The sequence below is a fragment of the Chlamydotis macqueenii genome, chromosome 2 (assembly GCF_036417535.1).
Source record: "Chlamydotis macqueenii isolate bChlMac1 chromosome 2, bChlMac1.mat, whole genome shotgun sequence".
NCBI classification, from domain to species: Eukaryota; Metazoa; Chordata; class Aves; order Otidiformes; family Otididae; genus Chlamydotis; species Chlamydotis macqueenii.
Genome location: NC_141557.1, coordinates 128,351,904 through 128,371,472, shown reverse-complemented (window position 1 = coordinate 128,371,472; position 19,569 = coordinate 128,351,904). Strand labels below are relative to the sequence as shown.

Sequence of the window (19,569 nt, the reverse complement as noted above, 5' to 3'; positions counted from 1 at the left end):
TCCTGCCAAAAGGCCACTGAAATGTGACATTGAAATAAAGCGGCAGATGCTGAGAAACGAGATCTCTGTGAATGAGAGCGAGAGGGAAATCTGGTTTAGGCTTTGTTCATGCCTTTGATCCTGGATTCAAACGATGCTTCCACAGTTTCAGATGAATGCTTACATCATTTTAAAAGCAGGATGTAGTAGAGGAACTGGGACTTTAGGGGAAAAATGTGAACATAGAAAATGAAATGGCATAGAAAGGCACGGCACAACTTCCTTCTTCCATGTAGACTGTGTGAGCTATCTCATGTCTCCTTAATGCCTGATACTGCTGTGGCAGTGGGGAAAAAAAGGCTTAAACCCAGAGGTATAGATCTTGGGAAACAATTATAGGGCACTAAATCTGCCTTTGCATTCGAGGCATATACCAGAGCTCACCTTATTGCTGCTAGGCTACCACAGCCCTGTATACATTCCTAACAAAGTATCCTGGTGCTTGATAATCTGGTGTATCTTACTTGTAAATAACTTGGAAAGAAAATACCTTTGATGATTAGCTGGTGGATTATCTGCCTTTAGATATTCCTTGCTTGGGGCTGGAGAGCAGCCCTCACAGCACTGCGCTGCAGGATGATCTGTGGCTCTAATCTGCCCAGAGCCTCTGCATCCTGCGGTGCCCAAGTGAGGGGCTCCAGCCCAGCTCCAAAGCAGAGGAAAGGGGCCTGCTTCTCTCCCCAGCACAGGGACGGAGGAACTCTCATGGCTCTCCTCAGAGACTGTCCACAAAGAGGTCCTTTGCTGATTCTGAAAGATTCCTGCATCCTCCTGCTTCCCTCTGCCCCACTAGACAAATTCCCAGCGCAGTCCGACATGTTGCAGGGTTGGGAATTAGAGCCCTGGCCACTGACTTTGTCACTTAGTGTTTATCAATATGATCTCCAGAGGTTAACAATATGGACAAAAAGAAAATATCCTTTAGTTTCTCCTTGCTTCTTCTACATTTTCTCCTCTAGTTTTTTTTTTTTTGAAATATTTTATTCTTTATATTCCTTATGTATAAAAGCAAGTAAGACTTTTTACGCTCAAATTTATTTTTCAGAATAAGAATTTTTCTGCATGTAGAAGACAGACATAAATAACTGAGAATCAGTCCCATTTTTAAGTAGCTTTTTTTTGGAAAAACACACTTAAACATTGCGCTTTTGCTTGAGAAGGAAAGTCTAATTTTGGACACAACTGTTAAAATGATCCCAGGCAGATTCACTACAACTTACCTCCTGAGGCTTGGCATCTTCTAAACCAAAACAGTAAGCCCTACAGAACCACCACTATGTGTGGTGGTTTAGCCCAGATCACCACACAGTTTCTGACTCACCCTCCCCCTACCCAGGGGGACAGGGGAGAGAAATCGGGAAGAAAGGAAAACTCGTGGGTTGAGATAAAAACAGTTTACTAAAATACTAAAAACCACAAAGATAGCAGAATATAAGGATATTAATATATACAAAATATACAAACTGAGCAATGTACGATTTCTCACCACTCGATGTCTGAATGACCGATGAGCCCGTCCTGAGCAGTGATCACAGAAACGACACCGAGCAGCAAGCAAAGCGGGGAGAGCAAGCTAGCAAGGCAGAGGGAACGATGCCGGCAAGCAAGAGAGAAGAAAAGGATGTCAAGGGAGCCCGAATGGGTGCCAGAATGGAAAGGGATGCCAGAAACGAATGGATGCCCCCTCCCATGGGCAACCCCCCGCTTATATATTGAGCATGACGTTGACGTTTATGGCATGGAATACTCTCTTTGGCCAGTTTGGATCAATTATTCTGTCTGTCTTTCGCCCAGCTTCCTGCATCTGCACGTTAACGAGACGTCAACGAGACTTGGAAAGCCAGTGTCCTTGGTCTCATTAACAACAACTCGTATCATCAGAGTGTTTTTATCAACATTCTTTGCACACAAAATCCAAAACACACTGGCTACTGATAGGAAAATTAACTCCATCCCTGCCAAAACCAGGACACTATGACTAATTTAGGTGGCACGGGCTTTTTATCCTGCTACTAGGCACTCAAAAGGGAGCCCATTTTTATAAGTATGCTGCCTGATTCAACCCAGTGATGGGCAAGGCATCTCACAGCCTGCCTCGCGCTACCCTTTGCAAGTAGCTTTATCACCTGACTGGGCTCCCTGCAGTGATGCAAGCCTGCTCACCACCTCTCCGTGCCTAACGATCACTGGATGGCCAACTGAAGCCATCGCTCCCACCGCCCTGGCCCCACTGCAGATTGCGGAGCTGCCATCTGGATGGGAGGGCATGGCACAGGGCAGACTGTAACATAGAAGAATGGCCCCAGTGAGAAAAAGTAGCTCTTTCTTCTCTGATATGTACAGTTTTAATGCTGATAGCTGTCACTCCTAAGCTTAACTGTTACTTCTGAGACTTTCTTTTTAATTCCTTTCCCCTATCTCTTTGCATCTTCCTCCCATTCATGGTTTCTTTATTTCATTCATGAAACTGTAGCTAGGCCTTCTCTGGAGACCAACAAACGTTAAGGTGGATTTACCTGAACAGTATCCAAACGTGGTTAAGCTAATTTCTGGTACTAAATGAGCTCTTTAGTTTAGGATCTGCTGTTGCAAGCGCTCTCTCTGATATCCCAAATAAAAATAATGAGCTGCTCTCTTCCAGCAGTCAGCTGCCCTCGGGAGTTCATTAGGACACTAGCTTGGTGAGGGTCCCTCGGGAGCGAAGTTACTTGTCCTTTCGCTTTATGCTTCCCAATGCTTATGCTCCAGGAGGACCTAAGGCCCATTAGCCTCCTAATGCACATCCTGTTTTGCTTATTGCTTTATTAATATTGGGCTGGGAATGAAGAGCAGATGTTGCCCAAAAATGGCAGCAGTGTTAGGGAAAAGGGGAAGGAAGACAAGTGTGTTGATTTATTGTGTTTGTGGCATAGCACTAAGTGGAAAACCTGGCTGGAAGTGAGCAATACTGAAGGAAAAGCAGAGCCAACTCATGCCACCCTTCAGCTGAGTTCTTCCCTCTCTCTGTGGCCTGGAATAGACAGGGCTGAGGCACTTCACACCAGCTGCCTGGACTAGCAAGGACACATAAAACCCCAAATCCATCACTAGTGTGACCTTAAAAAGGTGGCGCCTTTGTAGCTCTTTTACCTTCTGAACCTGAGACGGCTCATGAGACCAAGTTCCCCCTCCGCTGATGGTTACCATACCTCTACCAAGAGGTCGCGTCCCTCCAAGAACAGCAGCCGAGAGCGCTGTGCAAGCGCTCACCACCGTGACAGGGGCAGCCCACGATGGACAAAGGTTGTCAGCTGGGAGCTTAGGAACTACTAAGATGAAGGGCCTGTCTTCTGCTAGTCCTGACTTTGTGTCTTTCGCTAACACAGATAAATCAAAAGCAGGATGCCAGCCCAACATCCTTAATCTAGCGAAATGGGAACTATGTTCTTTCGCAGTCGTAGCTATGAACAGATTGTTCTGCAACACCAATTGATGGCTTTGTCCTTGAGGGATACCGTGTATTTTAAATTCACTATGGTGAAACTTTAAAAGCAGAAAGTTTGCATAATAAGTCTTATACATTTATATTTTATTGTGAAGCTGGGTACCATCATTGCACCTTCTGTAATCAACCTGCCAAGTGAAGAGAGTAATATTGATTTCCCATTCATCACTTGGCACTGGATGCTCTTACCCACTGCAGACTACAAATATTCTCTTTGCTCAGCTAACCCATTACTTAAGTGTTCGGAGCCAAAAGTAAGCAGGGAAGTCAGGCATTTTGGCAGCTGTAGTTAGCTGGAGTACCTTCCTAAAATAGACACCTTCACCTAGTCTTAAGGACAATTTTATCTCTTGATAGGTTTGCCACTGCAGAAAGAAGTTAAATTGTCCCTGTTTGCAGGATGTATTTTTTGCAACTGCTGTGAAGGCTGTGAATGCCTCACCCTTGTTATTTTCCCATGGGACTGGAGAATGCTGTTTTGATAGCTACTGTTACTCTGTGAATTCATGAAAATTATAGGTGGTTTTATACAGCAACAGCTACGAATCCTGGTCATGGAACAAGATCTCAAAGCTCATGTATAAATACATGATCCAGAAAGCTTACAAATGGCAGTTATTGGTTCATATACCAGTTCAAGTGCAATGGAGTTACTGAAGATTAATGGGTTACTGCCTACCAGCCGAATTATATGTACATGTTCTCAGGGATGGCTCAGTGAGGTGACTGAGGTGAATTAAGACCTCGTCCCTGTAGAAAGGGGCTATCCTGTCTTCTTCTTTCCCTGTGGACCTCCCCTCTTCCTTACTTTTTTTTTTTTTTGCAAGCTCTTGTGCTCCCATCCTTGGTGAAATGATCCAGCTCATAAACCCAGCAAAACATTTTTCTTTGGTTTCTTTCGGTTGGTTTCCCCCACCTCAGTAAGCTGAATCAGCTCACCAGAGGCTGAGCTGAGTGCCGGTGCCGGCACGAAGGAAGCTGTGGCCATGAGGGGCTGACAGTGGAAGAGGAACAGAAAGAAGAGAGGCACTGCAGTAAAAATAAGTTGTGGCATAATGAGGTGGAAGAAATCACATCAGGGATCTTCTGTAAAAAGAATCATTGAGATGGAGAATCACTGAGTTGAGTTTTTCAAGGATTTTTGAAAACTTTCTGAATCAAAGAGCATAATAAAACTAGAGGCCTAGACAACCACTGAACTTGGGCTACCTTAACAGCAGAAATGTGGTGAAAACCTAGGAAAAAAAAAGTATTGTGTTGGCTGTGTTGAGTTTGAGCTGTTTGAGTGCTAAGCAAGCACAGAGGTATCAGCCACAAGCTTGATAAACATTGAAAATGGTATCCTATGAAACTATCTCATCAATCAAGATTATAAATAAGTGAACAAATGTGAGTCACTGTTAAGCACTTTTCTTTTAAAGAAAGGGAAACAAATAAAAGGTAAATCCTCTATCCTGCCAGAAAAGCACTAGCTATTCAGTGTAGGATATTATACTTCCTTGGTGCATTCATTCCTCAGCAATATTTTATGATAAAACTTGGGCAAAAAGAGGAGTACCACACCAGTTCACCCTGTCAAACCACCACAAGTGTAACAATTTGCAGGACTATCTGGACTTATCTTAGTATTAAGGCTTTTAAAACAGAGACCTGAGAGGAAAACAAACTGGTGCAGTTCAAGACACCACACAAACTGAGAGAAAGGGAATGATGAGGAAACTCTGTGAGGAGTAAACGCCAAACTACTTTTTCCCAGGTCTTGTGGGTGTTTCCCACTTCTGGAGGTGGAGACAAGAGCCTGGACAAAATGGATCATCAGGTGGCCTGGCTTTCTATTGTCCAAAAAAAAAAGAAAAAAAAAAGAAAAATTCTAAATCCCTTTGCTCTTTGTTTTCACTTTTCAGCAGACACTGTAACGCAGGTCTCTCGCGGGGGAGCAGTGGGGTGGGGGGGGGGAGGTGCAGGCACGGTGAGCAAGCCCCGTCTGTCTAATCCGCGGCGGCGGGGAGACAAAAGCGGACAAAGGAAGGCGAAACGCGCGTGTCGCTGCCGGGGTAGGCAGGGCTGGGCACGTCTCGGCGCTCGGCGCCCGCGCGTGTCCGCGGACACGGGGTGGGGTGGGAGGTTGGGAGGGGGCACCCGGGGAGCTGGGGCGGCGAGGTCGGCCCCGGGCTTCCTGGCATCAGCTTTGTTCCCCTCTCCTCCGCCCGCTCCCCGCGCCGCCGAGTTGCAGCCGAGGATTTATTTCAGCGTGTTTATTTTTAGGCTGGAAAATAAAAAGCCTTGGCACGGCGCGACCTTTGGCTGTCGCGTCCGGCGCCAAACAGAAGGGTCGCGCTCTGGCCGAGGCCCACGGACCGTGCCCTTACATAAAACCCACGCGCTGTCCCCACGGACGCGGTCCCGGGTAGCGCTCCCCGTACCTCCAGGCAGCCCCCGGGGTCGGGCGGGCAAAGGCCCCAGGAAGGAGGCGAGTGGGGGGCGGAGGGGGGGTGGTTGGGGCCGGCGCCGCTGACCTCCCGTGGTTGCTCTCCGCCCCGCAGGCTCGGCGGCGCAACCCCACCCCCCCCGCAGCTCTGTCACCGGCGTCGGCGGCGCGGAGAGAGGAGGATGCGGGCGGCGGAGCGGCAGCGGCGGCGGGAGGCGCTCCCCGGCGGCGGGCGGGCTGGCCGCGGGGCCCCGGCCGGCGGGCGGGCGGCCCCTTGAAGGAGACCGAGGGAGGATGGAGCCACAAAGGACTTCGGCTGACACGTGCGGCGGGACGGCCGGCGGCCGCGGCTAGGGCCACCCCCTCCCCTCCCTCCTCCCCTCCCCGCCATGCTGCGCTCCCGCCGGGCCCCGCCGCCCGCTCGACGCACGGCGGCGATGGAGCCGGCCGGGTTCCTCTGAGGCCGCCGCCGGACCCAGCATGGCCTCGGCGGCGACCCCGGCCCACCGGCGCCCCGGGGCGGAGCAGCCGTCGGCGGCGGGGGGCCGGGCGGAGGCGCCGCGCTGCCGCAGCCTGCCCGCGCTCGGCGGGGCGGCGCCGCGGGGCTGCGGGGCCGCGCTCGGCTCCCCCCTGGCGGCCGGGGGGGGCGGCGGCGGCGAGCCGGCGGGCCCCGCCGCGGGACCGGCTCCCGGGGACGGACGGGGCGGGGGAGCCGCCGCCGCCGGGGCTGCCCAGCTCCTCCCCACCGCCGCCGGCGGCAGCGGGAGCTTCCCCCGGAGGACGGAGCGCGGCCAGCCGGGGGTGTCCCCCGCCTCCCCGCTGCCACCGCCGGTGCTGCTGGCGGGCCCCCCGGGCAGAGCCTGCCTGCGGGCGGTGCTGGCGGACTCCCGCTTCTTCTTGGTGTGCATGTGCTTCCTGACCTTCATCCAGTCCCTCATGGTCTCCGGCTACCTGAGCAGCGTCATCACCACCATCGAGCGGAGATACAGCCTGAAGAGCTCAGAGTCGGGGCTGCTGGTCAGCTGCTTCGACATCGGGAGCCTGGTGGTGGTGGTCTTCATCAGCTACTTCGGGGGGCGCGGGCGGAGGCCGCTCTGGCTGGCTGTCGGGGGGTTTTTCATCGCCCTGGGGGCTGCGCTCTTCTCCTTACCTCACTTCATCTCCCCGCCATACCAGATCCAGGAGTTGAACTCCTCCGTCAGTAACGAGGGCTTGTGCGTGACTGGCAATGGCACCCCCAAAGAGCAGTGGGACTCGCCGGCCTGTGTCAAGGACTCCGGTGGAAACGACCACTCTCTCTATGTAGCTTTATTCATTTGTGCCCAAATCCTCATTGGCATGGGCTCGACACCCATCTATACTTTGGGACCAACCTACTTGGATGACAATGTCAAGAAGGAAAACGCCTCGCTTTACCTAGGTAAGGCATCTGAGTGCCGGGGTGCTTTGAAGGCTGAACCCCAGATCTCTCTGAGGGACCAGGCCACAGGTACCTCTGCCCTGTTGCTTCTGAACAACATCTGTGCAGCTAAGCTTGCCTTCTGAAGTGAACTTTTGAAGGGAAATCACCACACTTTCCTATGTTAAAATGTTTTTTCCCTCTTGTGGAGTGGTGAACAGCAGTAACAGGTGAAGCTATGGCAGTGTGCGTAATAGCGGCTGTGCTGACACCCCGCACGGGGAAGGGGACCGTGGAGAAGGTCGGCTCCTCTAATGCGTTTCAGCACTTGGCATTAGCCAATGGCTTTTTCAGAAAGCAATGTCAAAGTTTGCCATGTCCCTTCAAGTTGCTTTTAGATAATACAGAAGCTATATGTTTTTAAATTCTGGTTAGCATGCTTTTAGCCTAGAGTCTCTATCTATAATGTTAATGTTTTATAAGTACTTTGAGAAATTTCGGCGTGCTTCGTTTTACTTTTCATTTACCTTTAACTAGCAATGAATTTTGGCCAGCATTGGTAAATTGTCTGGCAACTCGGAAGGAATTAAAAAAACGTTGATAAAACAGCAAGTAAAACCTTCAGGGTTAAGAGCGCGATCACGGGAGTTCAAGGGGTGCAACAAAATGTGAGTCCATGTCTGGCACGTGGCTTTGGGCAGGTACAGACAGGTCTTCCTGGTAGTCATTCTTATGATGGGAGAAAGGGATTTCTCGGATAATTTTTCACAAAGCTTTCAGGAAGTTTGAACATTATAACAAACACCATGCATTTCTGGTAGTTTGTATAATGTATAAGAAGATTGCCTGTTCTCTGACTTTGCACTGGTGTCTTACACGATGCTGTAAGAAATGAACCTCATGTACTCCTTTAAATTATTTTCAAATAAGGAGAGGCACTTACGGGGCTGAGAGCGCTGCCAAGGGGTTTTGGATGCTCAGCATTACCGTTTGCAGTTCAGTTTACTTCGGCTTTACGATAATCATGGAGATAATCATTCCATGTAAAGTAGACATGCATGACAGGAATACACTCGGGGGGTGTGTGTAATTACTTTATGAAGCAAAAGTAGTGATCTGGATCAGCATTTTTATTCCTTTTGAACCGTTCTTCAGCAATTTGACTGTTCCCTGAACTGTTTTAGCACTGTGCACAGTCTGTGCGCTGTGTCTTGAGAAAGCCCGAGGCACTGTGGTTTTTCGGAAGGAGGGTGAGGTGTTGTCTGTGTTTTTTCTATTGTTTTCACAGCATTGTTAATCTGCCTAATGAAAGAGTTGACAAAGTGTTTTCCCTGTCTTCCTCCCCTCTGAGAAAGGTTAAGTGGTGTGGAAATTTAGATTAACCTGGAAAAAACTTTGTTGGCGGTATGAAAAAGCAAAGCATCTTGTTGTCTGAGGTTAGTGAGTGTAACCTGGAGCGGCAGAGAGGGGGTGAAACTTTGGCTAACATGATTTCATACAATCTTCAAAAAACACGGAAACAAAGGAAATTGAAAGGCTGTAGGTGAGGAATGAAGGGTGAGGGAGATGAACAGTGTGAGAGGAGGAAGAAAGTCTTCACCAAAGAGGGAAGCAAGGTCAGTGGTCGGAAATCCTCACTGCAGGAGCAACCATGCCTGCTGCTGAAGTGCTTTTAGTGCAGGAAATTGTAATAAAGTGACTCAGGTAACTTTTAATTGCGGCAAAGATCAGCCTTAAAGTTAACAAAGGTAAAAGACACCAGCAGCTGTTGGAAGACTTGTGTGTGACCCTGTCGCCAGCCGCTGAAGGCCGCTTTGATCTATACTGGGAATATCCTCATAGAGTTGAAGTTCATATGTAGTGATTCAGGAGAGTAGAGACGAGGTACCCTGCTGCACTGTACGTGAACAATTTACGTCTGTGATCTGATTCTGTCCACAGGGAGAAGAATTGAAATGAGCATAAAGCATGTTTAAACATTGAGTAAAATGTAGCATCGCCTCTTTTCAGTCTTAAGCTACTCAGGGCTAGAAGCAATGTGCCTTGCCATTGGGCAGCTTGGTGCTATCTTTTTAAATAGTGTGAAATTCTGAGGAAACTTTTAACTTGTTCAGGTTTGAGTATTCACCTGGCTTTAGACTTAGGCCAATGACTTTTTGAGGGGCAGGAGTAAAATCTGAGTTCTGTGGAAAAAAAGAAAGAGAGCATTATTTGGCATGTTGGTGTTGAGCAAACATCTTTTTTTTTAGACCTTCTCAGTGGTTTGGAATGTTTTGTGTCCTTGAGGAGAGGGACTTGTGAGTGACGTGCAGCCCAGCCAGGCACGAGGATGGGATAGAGGTGGCCAGGGCATGGCTTTGCAGGCCAGCAACGCCACATCTTCTGTTATGCAATGCCTGTTTCTCAAGGCAATATGATTGTATTACTGGGGCAAGCTATGCGAATGATGTCATAATGTAAAAGGTATGTATGCATGTAGACATGAGCTAGCAAAAAGTTTTGGGGCAGGCCATGGGGGTCGAGAGGTTTTGAAAAGAGAAGAAAGCCTGGTGAAACAGGTCTGAGTCACATAGATATATAAGTGAGGACAGTTAATGAAAAAAATAGATGTATCCTGTAGCGTAAAGTGGAAGGTCACTAATGTCTTTGTTCGTAATCATGCTGGTATTGCATTCTTTATTTTTTTTCCAAAGAAATTTAACATATAGAAAGGTGTAACATATATAAAGGTAAAAATTTTTTACAGTGAGGGTAGTGAAATGCTGGAGCAGGTTGCCCAGAGAGGTGGTGGAAGCCCCATCCCTGAAAACATTCAAGGACGGGGGCTCTGAGCAGCCTGATCTGGTTGGAGATGTCCCTGCTCCCTGCAGGGGGGTTGGACTAGATGACTCTTAATGATCTCCTCCAACCCAAACTATTCCATGATTCCATGATTCTATGTGTGTTCAGATGAGAAAAGCTTATTTACAAACATGCACAAAATAGGAGTTTCACCAAGCAAGAGAACTGAAGAGCTCTTCTGCCCTACGTGTGTACCCACTAATCATAGGTCAGTAAAACCCCCGAGTATCACTAATCCTGATTCTGCAAAAACTCACCTTATGTGGCTGTGGAAGCTATTTTATTTATTTTCCAAGTTAATCCAGCTCAGGGCTCGAGTGGCAATAGCATATCCTCTTAAGTGTAGGCATGCAAGCTCAATGTAGACAGCTGTTTTAACATTCCTGGCTGGAAGTCCTGCTCTCAAAAAAAAAACGTATTTGGTGCTTATACATAGTCTCTTGGCTGCCTACACTGAAGTCCATCTGTCAGGGTGGCACGGTGCCAGTTTACAAGGTGGTATGTCGTTTTTAGTAGGACAAAGGTGCCAGGCGGGGATGCGTGTTTGGGCCGGCTGCATAGCAATGTGTGAGCTCACTCTTCCGTGGGATGTTTCTTCCTTGTGAAGGCAGTGCTGCCTCCGGGTCTTCCTGCCCCTAAAACCTGGTGGTGCTTTGATGCCCTGATGCTAACTTGGAGAAAATGTGTGACCTCAGGCTTGGAAACGAGTTGTGATTGTAACAGGTGCCTAGGAAACAGAAGAACTGGCTCCCTTAATCACAGATAATCCAAAATGGAAGTGGGTATTGTGATAAAAAAGGAATTTACTTGGAAAACTCACGCATGGCAAGTCAGTGTTAGGTTTTACAGAAATATTACGTTAATGAAAATATTTGAGCATTCAGGAATGGCTTTCAGCGGTACCCCCCAAAAATGACTCGTGGGTGACTTAGTCATTGCGCTAAAGATGTTTTATTTCAGTTTCCAGAATGCTATAGGCTGGTTACGGTAGGATATGAGAACAGGGTCTAAGTCAGTTTAATTTCATGCAGACTGTCCGTAGTTTTGGGAACAAACCGTAATTACAAAACGCAAAGATAAAGCTTTTATGAGATAAGAGCTGAAAAATTGGATAAACCTGTGTAAATGGGGTTGGTGCAGATAACGGCTTGAGAGCCAGGGAAGTAAAATCCTTTCCTAACCTGTAAAAAGAATAAATATTTAGACTAGTTTCAAAAATATTTTGGACTCTGGCTTTGTTTTTCTGAGGATTATTTGTGGGTTGCTGTTTTTGGCATTAGGTAAACCGTTTCACTGTGACTCTATTCTGCTTGGACATCAGCTTCTTACCGGTGTTTTACAGCTGAAGGCTCTCTGTACCCCTCGTGTCCTTTACAGACTTCCCCAAAACCTGTTTATATGTACGTGTGTTGATTGTATTTATTGTATTTCTAGTTAAATCTGCCCCTATATCCATGTCCCACTTGGAAGGAGAGGGCAGAAGGAGTATTTTCACATACTCCATCATACTGCCTGCTGGATCCCAGGGCAGAGCGCAGCTGCTGGGTCTCCGAAATGCATCGTTGCCTGGATGTTGGCACGGGAAGCACTGGATTTTTGTGCGACTGGGACTGATTTATCTTGTTCTGGCCACTTCTGGGGTTATGGATGCCGCTGGAGGGCAGGAGCTGGAGCCTGCTGAGGGCATCGGGTCATCTGTGTGGATGCTGCAAGATCACTGAGGTTTTCCAAGGCAGGATCAACTTTCTGGCTGAACAGGAGGGACCATCTGGAAGCAGTGAAACGGCTGACCAGCATTTCATTTTATTGTCATTCAGCCTGTGACCACTTGTGGTTTACATTCAATACGCTTCCTGCTACCCGATACCCAAAAAGGCTAGCTTCCTACAGGATTTTCTCAGCATTGATCCCTATAGTTAGTAAACCCGACAGACACAGTACATTTATTTTTTCAACATGCTCCTGAGGAGGTAGGATTTTATGAATCAAAAATTGAAGCAAAAGGGCATTGAAGCTGAAATTGGCAACAATGTTCACCAGCATTTTTTATTACTTGCTGTATTTCCCTTGTAAAAGAGCAGTGTGCTGAGCTTATTCCTCAAAGACAGGATTTTAGTTTATCTGAGTGAGAGCCACATCTTGGTTTATGCATAGGCTGACACTGAGACTTGGCCCATCAGCAGTCTTTTTTGTACAAACACGTGTTTGCTTTGTTTGCACACTCAGCGGGGCAGAGCTGGGCGGTGCAGCGCACTGTGCTCTCGGCTGGGCATAGAGAGCATCTTGGGACGCAGGTGAAGCGGCTGCGGGTCTGTTTGTGCATACGGATTATGCTGTTTTCCCACACAGATGATTTAGCACACAGAGGGTTCAGTATTGTGCTTCTCTGGCATTTCTGCAAGATCTTTTTTGTTAAAATGCTGATTAGGCAGCAGGCACAGTTCCTAATAATTGTTTAAAGTAGTATTATGCAGTTTTATTGCCCTTTCCTGTAACTGAGGAAATAGAAAGATAAGTTTTACTTTTCTTTTCCACTTCAGTCTCCTGCTCCATAGGTGGACTGACATTTTTTTTTAATAGTATAATCCTCAATGTAATTTTCTTAGGCATTTAGAGAAGATGAGGTTCTGTATCCCTGTAAGCGGTGCGTGTGTACAATGAGTTCAGTGAAAGGCGGGGGCAGCCTTTTCTCTGAAGTTTTCTGCCGGTGGGATTTAACATCATGAGTGATGATATACCTTCGCTTGCCCTGCCAGTGTCTTGTCCCTGAGGGGTGCTTTCTGGATCTCTCCCGTTGTGTCCTTGCCCTTAGCTATGTCATCGTTCTCAAGCAGCTGTTTTGACAAAGTGTCGCTTGAAGTGACCGGTAAAATGTGCTTTGCCCTTCTTAGGAGCAAGAAGAGGCTCACGCACACCCTTTCCTGGTTGTCTTTTCCCTTTTATATTAAAGGAGAAAAATTGGGTGGGATCCGAGGGTCTGAAACTCACCGAAGTCCCAGGCCCGCTTGTTTTTCTTGCTTAGTATTTGTCAAAATACTTCGCGTTTTGTTTCTGAAGCCGAAAGTGTCCTTTTCACCTGCTCGGGAATGGTGTTTTCTTGGAAAGCAGCTCCTTTCCTCTCTGGCGAGATCAGCTGCGGGGCTGGTTTGGGCAGATGAGTGTCTGAACCTGCTGCTGTCCCTGGAGAAGCTTGGAAACTTAGATGTGAAAGTGGCCTTTAAGTAACAGCTTGTTTGTACCTTCTCCCAGGAACTGAAGGCTTGGGATCTAGTGTCTGATTACCCCAGGGTGGAAACCTTAGCCTTCTGCTGGATACCCCGGCTGTTTTGTAAAGGGTCACTGTAACTGCTTCTGTTGCAAGTGGATTAGAGATGCTTTGTGTTTCATGCATTTTCCCTTAACTTTCATTCAGTCTCCCCCTCACCTGGGAGGACTTAATTGCTGTGAAAGTGCTTCTGCAGTCAAAAGAGAGGAGACTGGATTTCTGTCTACCAGCATTCAGAGACACATAGGTTCCTCTCTTGGCTGTGCAGGGAACATGGGCAATTATATAAATGAGGCTTGACCTGCTGTTTCATCCTGAAGGTCAGCGTCTAAAAATTCTGATTTTTAAAGTAGGTGAATGGATTTAATCCATGAATTTTAGAAGAGCAGAAAAGTAACTCAGTCATATTAGACCCTTTAGTCTCACACTATCTTTTTAATCCCATTTTAAGTCTTTTTCACCCTAATAGCACTTAAAAAACCCTTGTTACTGGGAAGCATGAACTCAGTTTTCCTTTTTTATTATTTTTACATGCATTCCCCATTTCTTTTGAAAATCATTGAGAAGTTGCCATGCAGGGATGCTGGGAACCATTAGGGCTGTAATCTGAAGGTGCTAAGTGGCACAGTTGGATGAGGGAAATGTTTTCCCCAGGGAACCTCTAGAAGTGAGGGCTCTGCACAGGAAGCAAGCAACTCTGTTGTCCCTCTGAGTCCTGGTTTCCATGCTTTTCTTCAAGCAGCATGGCTCGATTGGATTATTCGGGCACATGGGCTGGAGCTAGCAAAGTCTATGGCAGCAGATGACTCTGTGGTTGGACGCAAACTCATTTCACTTGAGTTTAGCCAGATCCGTACCCCAACTCCTTCTAAGTGCCCAGAAAAAAATAGGACATTTCGTGTGATGGGAAAGAATATGTCAGCATGTCCAGCAGCAGGGCTGTGTCCTGCTTTGCTGCTGAACAGTTGGGAGTTTGGGCATCTGTTGTGCTGTCTCAAGGCCAGAAATTCAGCCACACTGCACGGCGTTAACGGCAGAGCTGACGAGTCAGATCTTTCCTCTTCCCTTTCCTCCGTCCTTCTCTTCTGCCAGAGTGAATTTGTTCTTACATGAGAAATCAAGTAGTGTGAACACAGTAACTCAAGTGCTATTTTATGCTGCTGCTACACTTGATAATCTGAAAGCACTAATTCTTATGTAGGTAAACAGCTTACTTGGCAGCAAAGACACATTACTCCAGTGAAAAACATCATACTCTAGTGTGGATTACATTTTAACCCGTCTCATGGTGAGTTTGGAGGAGATGCAGTTGAAAAAAACATATATTTTTATGTATAATTTGAACAAGTGAATACAAAAATTATTCAAAGAAAATAAACATGAACTATATCGCATGCAAAATAATACTGCATATCCACTAATCCTATGCTCCTGTGCTGTTCCTCTTTGACTCTCTTCTCCATTTTCAATATAAATTCTTTTTTAGCAGCTTGCTTTCTTTTCATTAGCCTGCTGGGATATTTTTTGGGTGCTCCCACTTTTTCACTTGCATATATTGACGTTAACTCTTTCTTTACCTTGCATCATAGACAGTAGGACCTGATCTGACAGTTACTCTCAGCTTTTATCTCTGGTGCTTACAGGATTAGAGTGAAAGCTTGCAGAGTGTCTTAGCATTGATTTTCTTAAAATCCAGTGCTGCTCTGAAACCAGCTACCAGCTTTTCAGTTGTTGGACTTCAGTAAACTTTTGTAAATTAGCAACTACTTTCCATATTTATCTGTCTGTTTTCAGTCAGCCTCTTCTGATTGATAAAAAGTAGATCCTGGATGGATTCTCCTATGGTTGTGTCCTTTCCTTTGCGGATTAATTAAGCTATCCTCTAAAGCCAGAATATTTCAGATAATCCATATATTACCTGAGCGTAACTTCTGATAGATGCTTTGCCAGCCAGGGTACGATATTTGCTGTTTCCTCCTCAAGCTGTAGTTTACCCCAGTGTTTGTCACAGATTTGTTCACAGCATTTGACTTCAGGTGTCAGGAAGGCGCTCAAAGGTGCCCATGTGCTCCTGAAGTCAGGTGCTCCCATTGACACCTTGGTTCCCACTTCCCCAGTTACTGGTTAGATTAAAATCTGAATACTGGAGGACCCCCCTCCCCCCCGAAGTCATTTTAAGAAGTGCATTTTTGTAGATAAACCAAAGTAGATAGTGAAATAGTTGTCAGCACGCTGTGGTGGCTGCTCAGCTGTAATTACTCAAACAGAATGTGTTGAGCAAGCTTCATTTGTCTCTAAAAATATCTAAAGGAAATACTCTGTAAGATATTATCAGATGTTGCTGTGTGTTAAGCTTTCCCAGTACTTAAAGAGAAATTGCTGTATTCAGCTGAGCTGTTGAGTCAGTAGATTTTGCTAGGTGTAAGATGACTGAAAACACTACCTTTTCCATCAAAGGTCCCAAAGGAATCAGCTCATAGGCTGAGGTCAAAACCTCATGAAATTCATGAGCAGAATACCCTGAGGATGCTGGTTAGGTGGGATTTCTCAGCTGAAGAAAAACCAGTAAAGGTGAAGGAAAAGGGGAGGTTTAGTGCCAGAAGCATGGGACCAGCAGTGTTCTTCTCTGGTGTGGTTGAGGTGGTAGGGGGCAGACCCAGAAGGGGCTCTGTGCCAGGGAGTATCTGGGGCCAGTTTCAGATGGAGTCCATGGGAAGGGCTGGAGATGCTGCTTGAAGTGACTGTGGCATCCAGGGAAGAAGGGCGGGGAGCTCTGGAGATGGAGAGAACAGAGAAACTCTGCTTCTGCCCATGCTTTTCTCCCCCCCAGCCCAGTATTTCCTGCTTTAGCCTGACGTGCCTCTCCACGCTGTCCATAGATCCCTGCTGTTTCAGTAGCTGGAGTTTAAAAAAGAATAACAGAACAGTTTATCCCTTTGTGATTTTTAATCTGAATTTACATTTCTGTTTATTGCTTCATCTCAGGAGTGAAGAAGAGGTTTAATAGAGAGTGTAACCTTCTGGAGTGCAAGTAGCTTCAGTAATAACCCTCCTATTTCAAAAAGTAAAAAATTTGCAGAAGACCACTACATGACATTAGAGTCTGTAATTTCTGTAAATACGATGGGCAATTTATATCAACTTCATTTAATACAGCTGTCTAGTGACAGAAATAGCGAGAGGATCCCTTGGGAGTCGTGGGGGGATATAGATAACACGTGAGCTTTTGAGTCTGCAATATGGTAGTGCTGATGCACACAAATTCAGACATTTATCCGGTGAGTTACATAATTGGCCTAAAAGAGGAATTTCAGAAAACGATGTTTCTTCTGCTAATAGCATAACTGAGGGCTGGAAGTGGGATTTTGGGGTTGTCTGAAACAGGTAGGTGTTAGTTTGTCACTACACCGGCATGTCCCCATACACAAGGCTCTAAGTCAGCACTACATCACTGCCATATAATGCCGTACTGTAAATAATTTTTCAAAGGCAGAGCTAAGGACTGCATTGATGCTTGAAGGAAGAACTATACTCTAAATTATAGTTCCTGAGTAACAATTGCACTCTTCTGCAATGTGAAGCTCTGCATATTCATTGACCTCAGTGACTGAATATTTTAATGGGACAGTGGTCATGATGGCAAAGATATAGGTAGCTGATGTGAATTCCTTTGGCTGCAGAAGCAAAGTAGGCGATGCTACCCATATGTTTACTCCCCTGGCTTCTCCAAAAGCTGTGGGAGAAGGAAGATGAGTACTTCTAAAAGAGCGCTCTCTGCATTTAGGAGTACCTGTGCACCTGACCCTATGCAGAAGTATAAAAAAGGAGCTTTTGCTCCTTGCCTTGCTTGATATTTGCTAGCAATTGATTTTTGGTTTGATAAGGGCATTTTTTATGCTTACTGAGTTTATGGGTTATGAGTTATGGAGCTCCAGCTTTAGATGCTCAGAAGCAAGTAGGACAGAGACAGCAAGTAGGGAGGCATTTCGCCTTGAAAGGCAAAATAAAGAGTGGGTAAGGCTACTGCACCCATGCATTTGAGATAATTAAAAGAAGATCAGCCTTCGCTGAGAAATAAGGTAAAACTGATTGACGGGTGTTTGCCAGGCTAGCTGATGGGAAAGGACTTGAAAAGAGCTTTTGAATCTGGTGAGTCAGAAGCCGTGGATACATATGTGCCTTCTCAGCCTACAGTAAAGATAAGAGATTCAATCTACCAGAGAAAAATAGAGGAATATAGGAACTAATATAATTTTAAGAGTTCCTACACTGATGTCGTTAGAATAGCTATTACTCCTTTGGGTAAGTAGTAATATTTTAAGTATTTGGGTAAGGTGAAAATGAGCTGTTTATGATCAGATAGATCTGTAATTAACTTCTCTTCGTTCTTATTCCCCTCTTCATTGTCCCCTGCATCCCTACACTCCAAATTTAAATTCTACAAACAGAAGAGCTTACCATGGGTCTACTGCAGTGCAGTGCTTTCAAGAAACCCTCATATTTTAATTCTCAGGGTTGTACTGTGTATTTATGCATATCTTGAGTATTACAAAGGCTGAAGAAGGGGTCTGTCATATGTCACAGTTTCAGGGTATGTGAAAAATGACATCTCATTGTCTGCCCAAGTTGGCATGCTGAAATCTTTTGCTAACTGTTGGGTTAAGGTTGACCACTTTCCTGTAGGTGAAGATGTAACCAGTCCAGACAGCGAGAGGACTGCTGAATGGCTGTGGTAGAAGGGTTTGATAGCCATGAGGTTTATATTAGCAGATAGGCATCCTACACTATGAGCCAGCTGCTTTTTGTTTATATCGTGCCTGACAGGAAAAAACTGGTATGGTGTATTTGGAATGTAGTGAATTTCCCTTTTCTAGTTTCTTAAGATACTCAGATCAGTTAGTTTGTGGTCTAAGCATTAGGATTTCTCCAGAGTACAACTGCTGGGCTAAGCAACTCTTCTAGTGCTGGATTAATCCCAGTTTGCGTGGCATGTCTGGAAATATTAGAAGAATTAGTAGCAGCATTAGAAGAGATGGTAGCATAACCCTTGTGACTGTGTCAGAGAGTCCCTGGATGCTCCCTGGCAGACTGCTGTCTGCTGCTTTTCTACTGAATCAGGGGATGGAGTGTGAGGAGCTGCATGGTTATTTTTGTATGCAGTGGACTGAAAAATAATACAACAATTCTGCCCTTAATTTAGGCTGCATTGCATTTCTGTTAAATTAAAAGCAAGAGATTTGTTGACTTTTGCTTTTTTCCCCCCATTTTCTTGAGTAACAAAATGGTGTGGAGCTGAGGGAACCGACAGCTGGTGATTTTCTGATGTGGGAGATTTGTCTCGAAGAATATATGTGTGGGTGAGATGATACGAGGCAGCCTCTTCGTACAACCCCTTGGTGATGTGCTGTGCACTCTTGTTATACATAGTGCCAAAATAGACAGTAATCCTCTTACGTGGGATTGTGAAGCAAGTAATAATAGAGCACAAGTCAGTGTCATCAGTTCAGAGCTGGGTTTTTGATAAACATATTTGTCATGTGTATCTCCTAGATTCTTTAGTACTTCTTAATCTTTACATTAACTAAGTCCTTCTCTTCAGCTGCAAATGTTGATGTTTCACAATTGTAATGTCAGCTGCAGTCAAGACCTTTCTTTCTATTTATCTTCCTAATTGATGCACTTACTTTGAAAAGGCCGCAGAGATTTTGAGTTTTCTAATTCAGCTCATTTCCTCATATGAAAAATTCAGATGAAGAAAAACTGTAGGATCACTCAGTCTGCATAAAACGTTTCAACTGTCTTTCAAGGCACACCGAGAAGATCTGGAGCAATCAGAGTTACTGTCTGCAGGCTGTTCATCCCATTTAGAAAACACGAAGTTGGCTGCTGTGCAGCAGGGCAGGCGTGGTAAGTGTGTGCTGGAGGAGGGATGCAATTAGCTCCACAGCAAGTGGAATGGAAAGGAAGGTCTGGAGACATTTAATTAACACTAATGCTTTTGTGCTTGTGAGAACCAGAGTCAGGATAGGTTACTGCTGCCTTAGTCTTGTGGTTCTCAAGTCTGGCACCTAATGAACATTAGATTTAGAAAAGCTTTCCAGAAAAGTTAATAA

General features: G+C 46.0%; 1 protein-coding gene across 1 annotated transcript in view; it reads left to right on the top strand.

Moving 5' to 3' along the window:
- Positions 1–6,431: 6,431 nt before the first annotated feature.
- SLCO5A1 (solute carrier organic anion transporter family member 5A1) overlaps positions 6,432–19,569 on the top strand; it is a 76,103-nt gene continuing 62,965 nt past the window's right edge. Inside the window, exon 1 of the mRNA XM_086742397.1 lies at positions 6,432–7,371. Coding sequence (XP_086598523.1) covers positions 6,432–7,371 — 940 coding nt within the window. The remainder of the gene's footprint in view (positions 7,372–19,569) is intronic.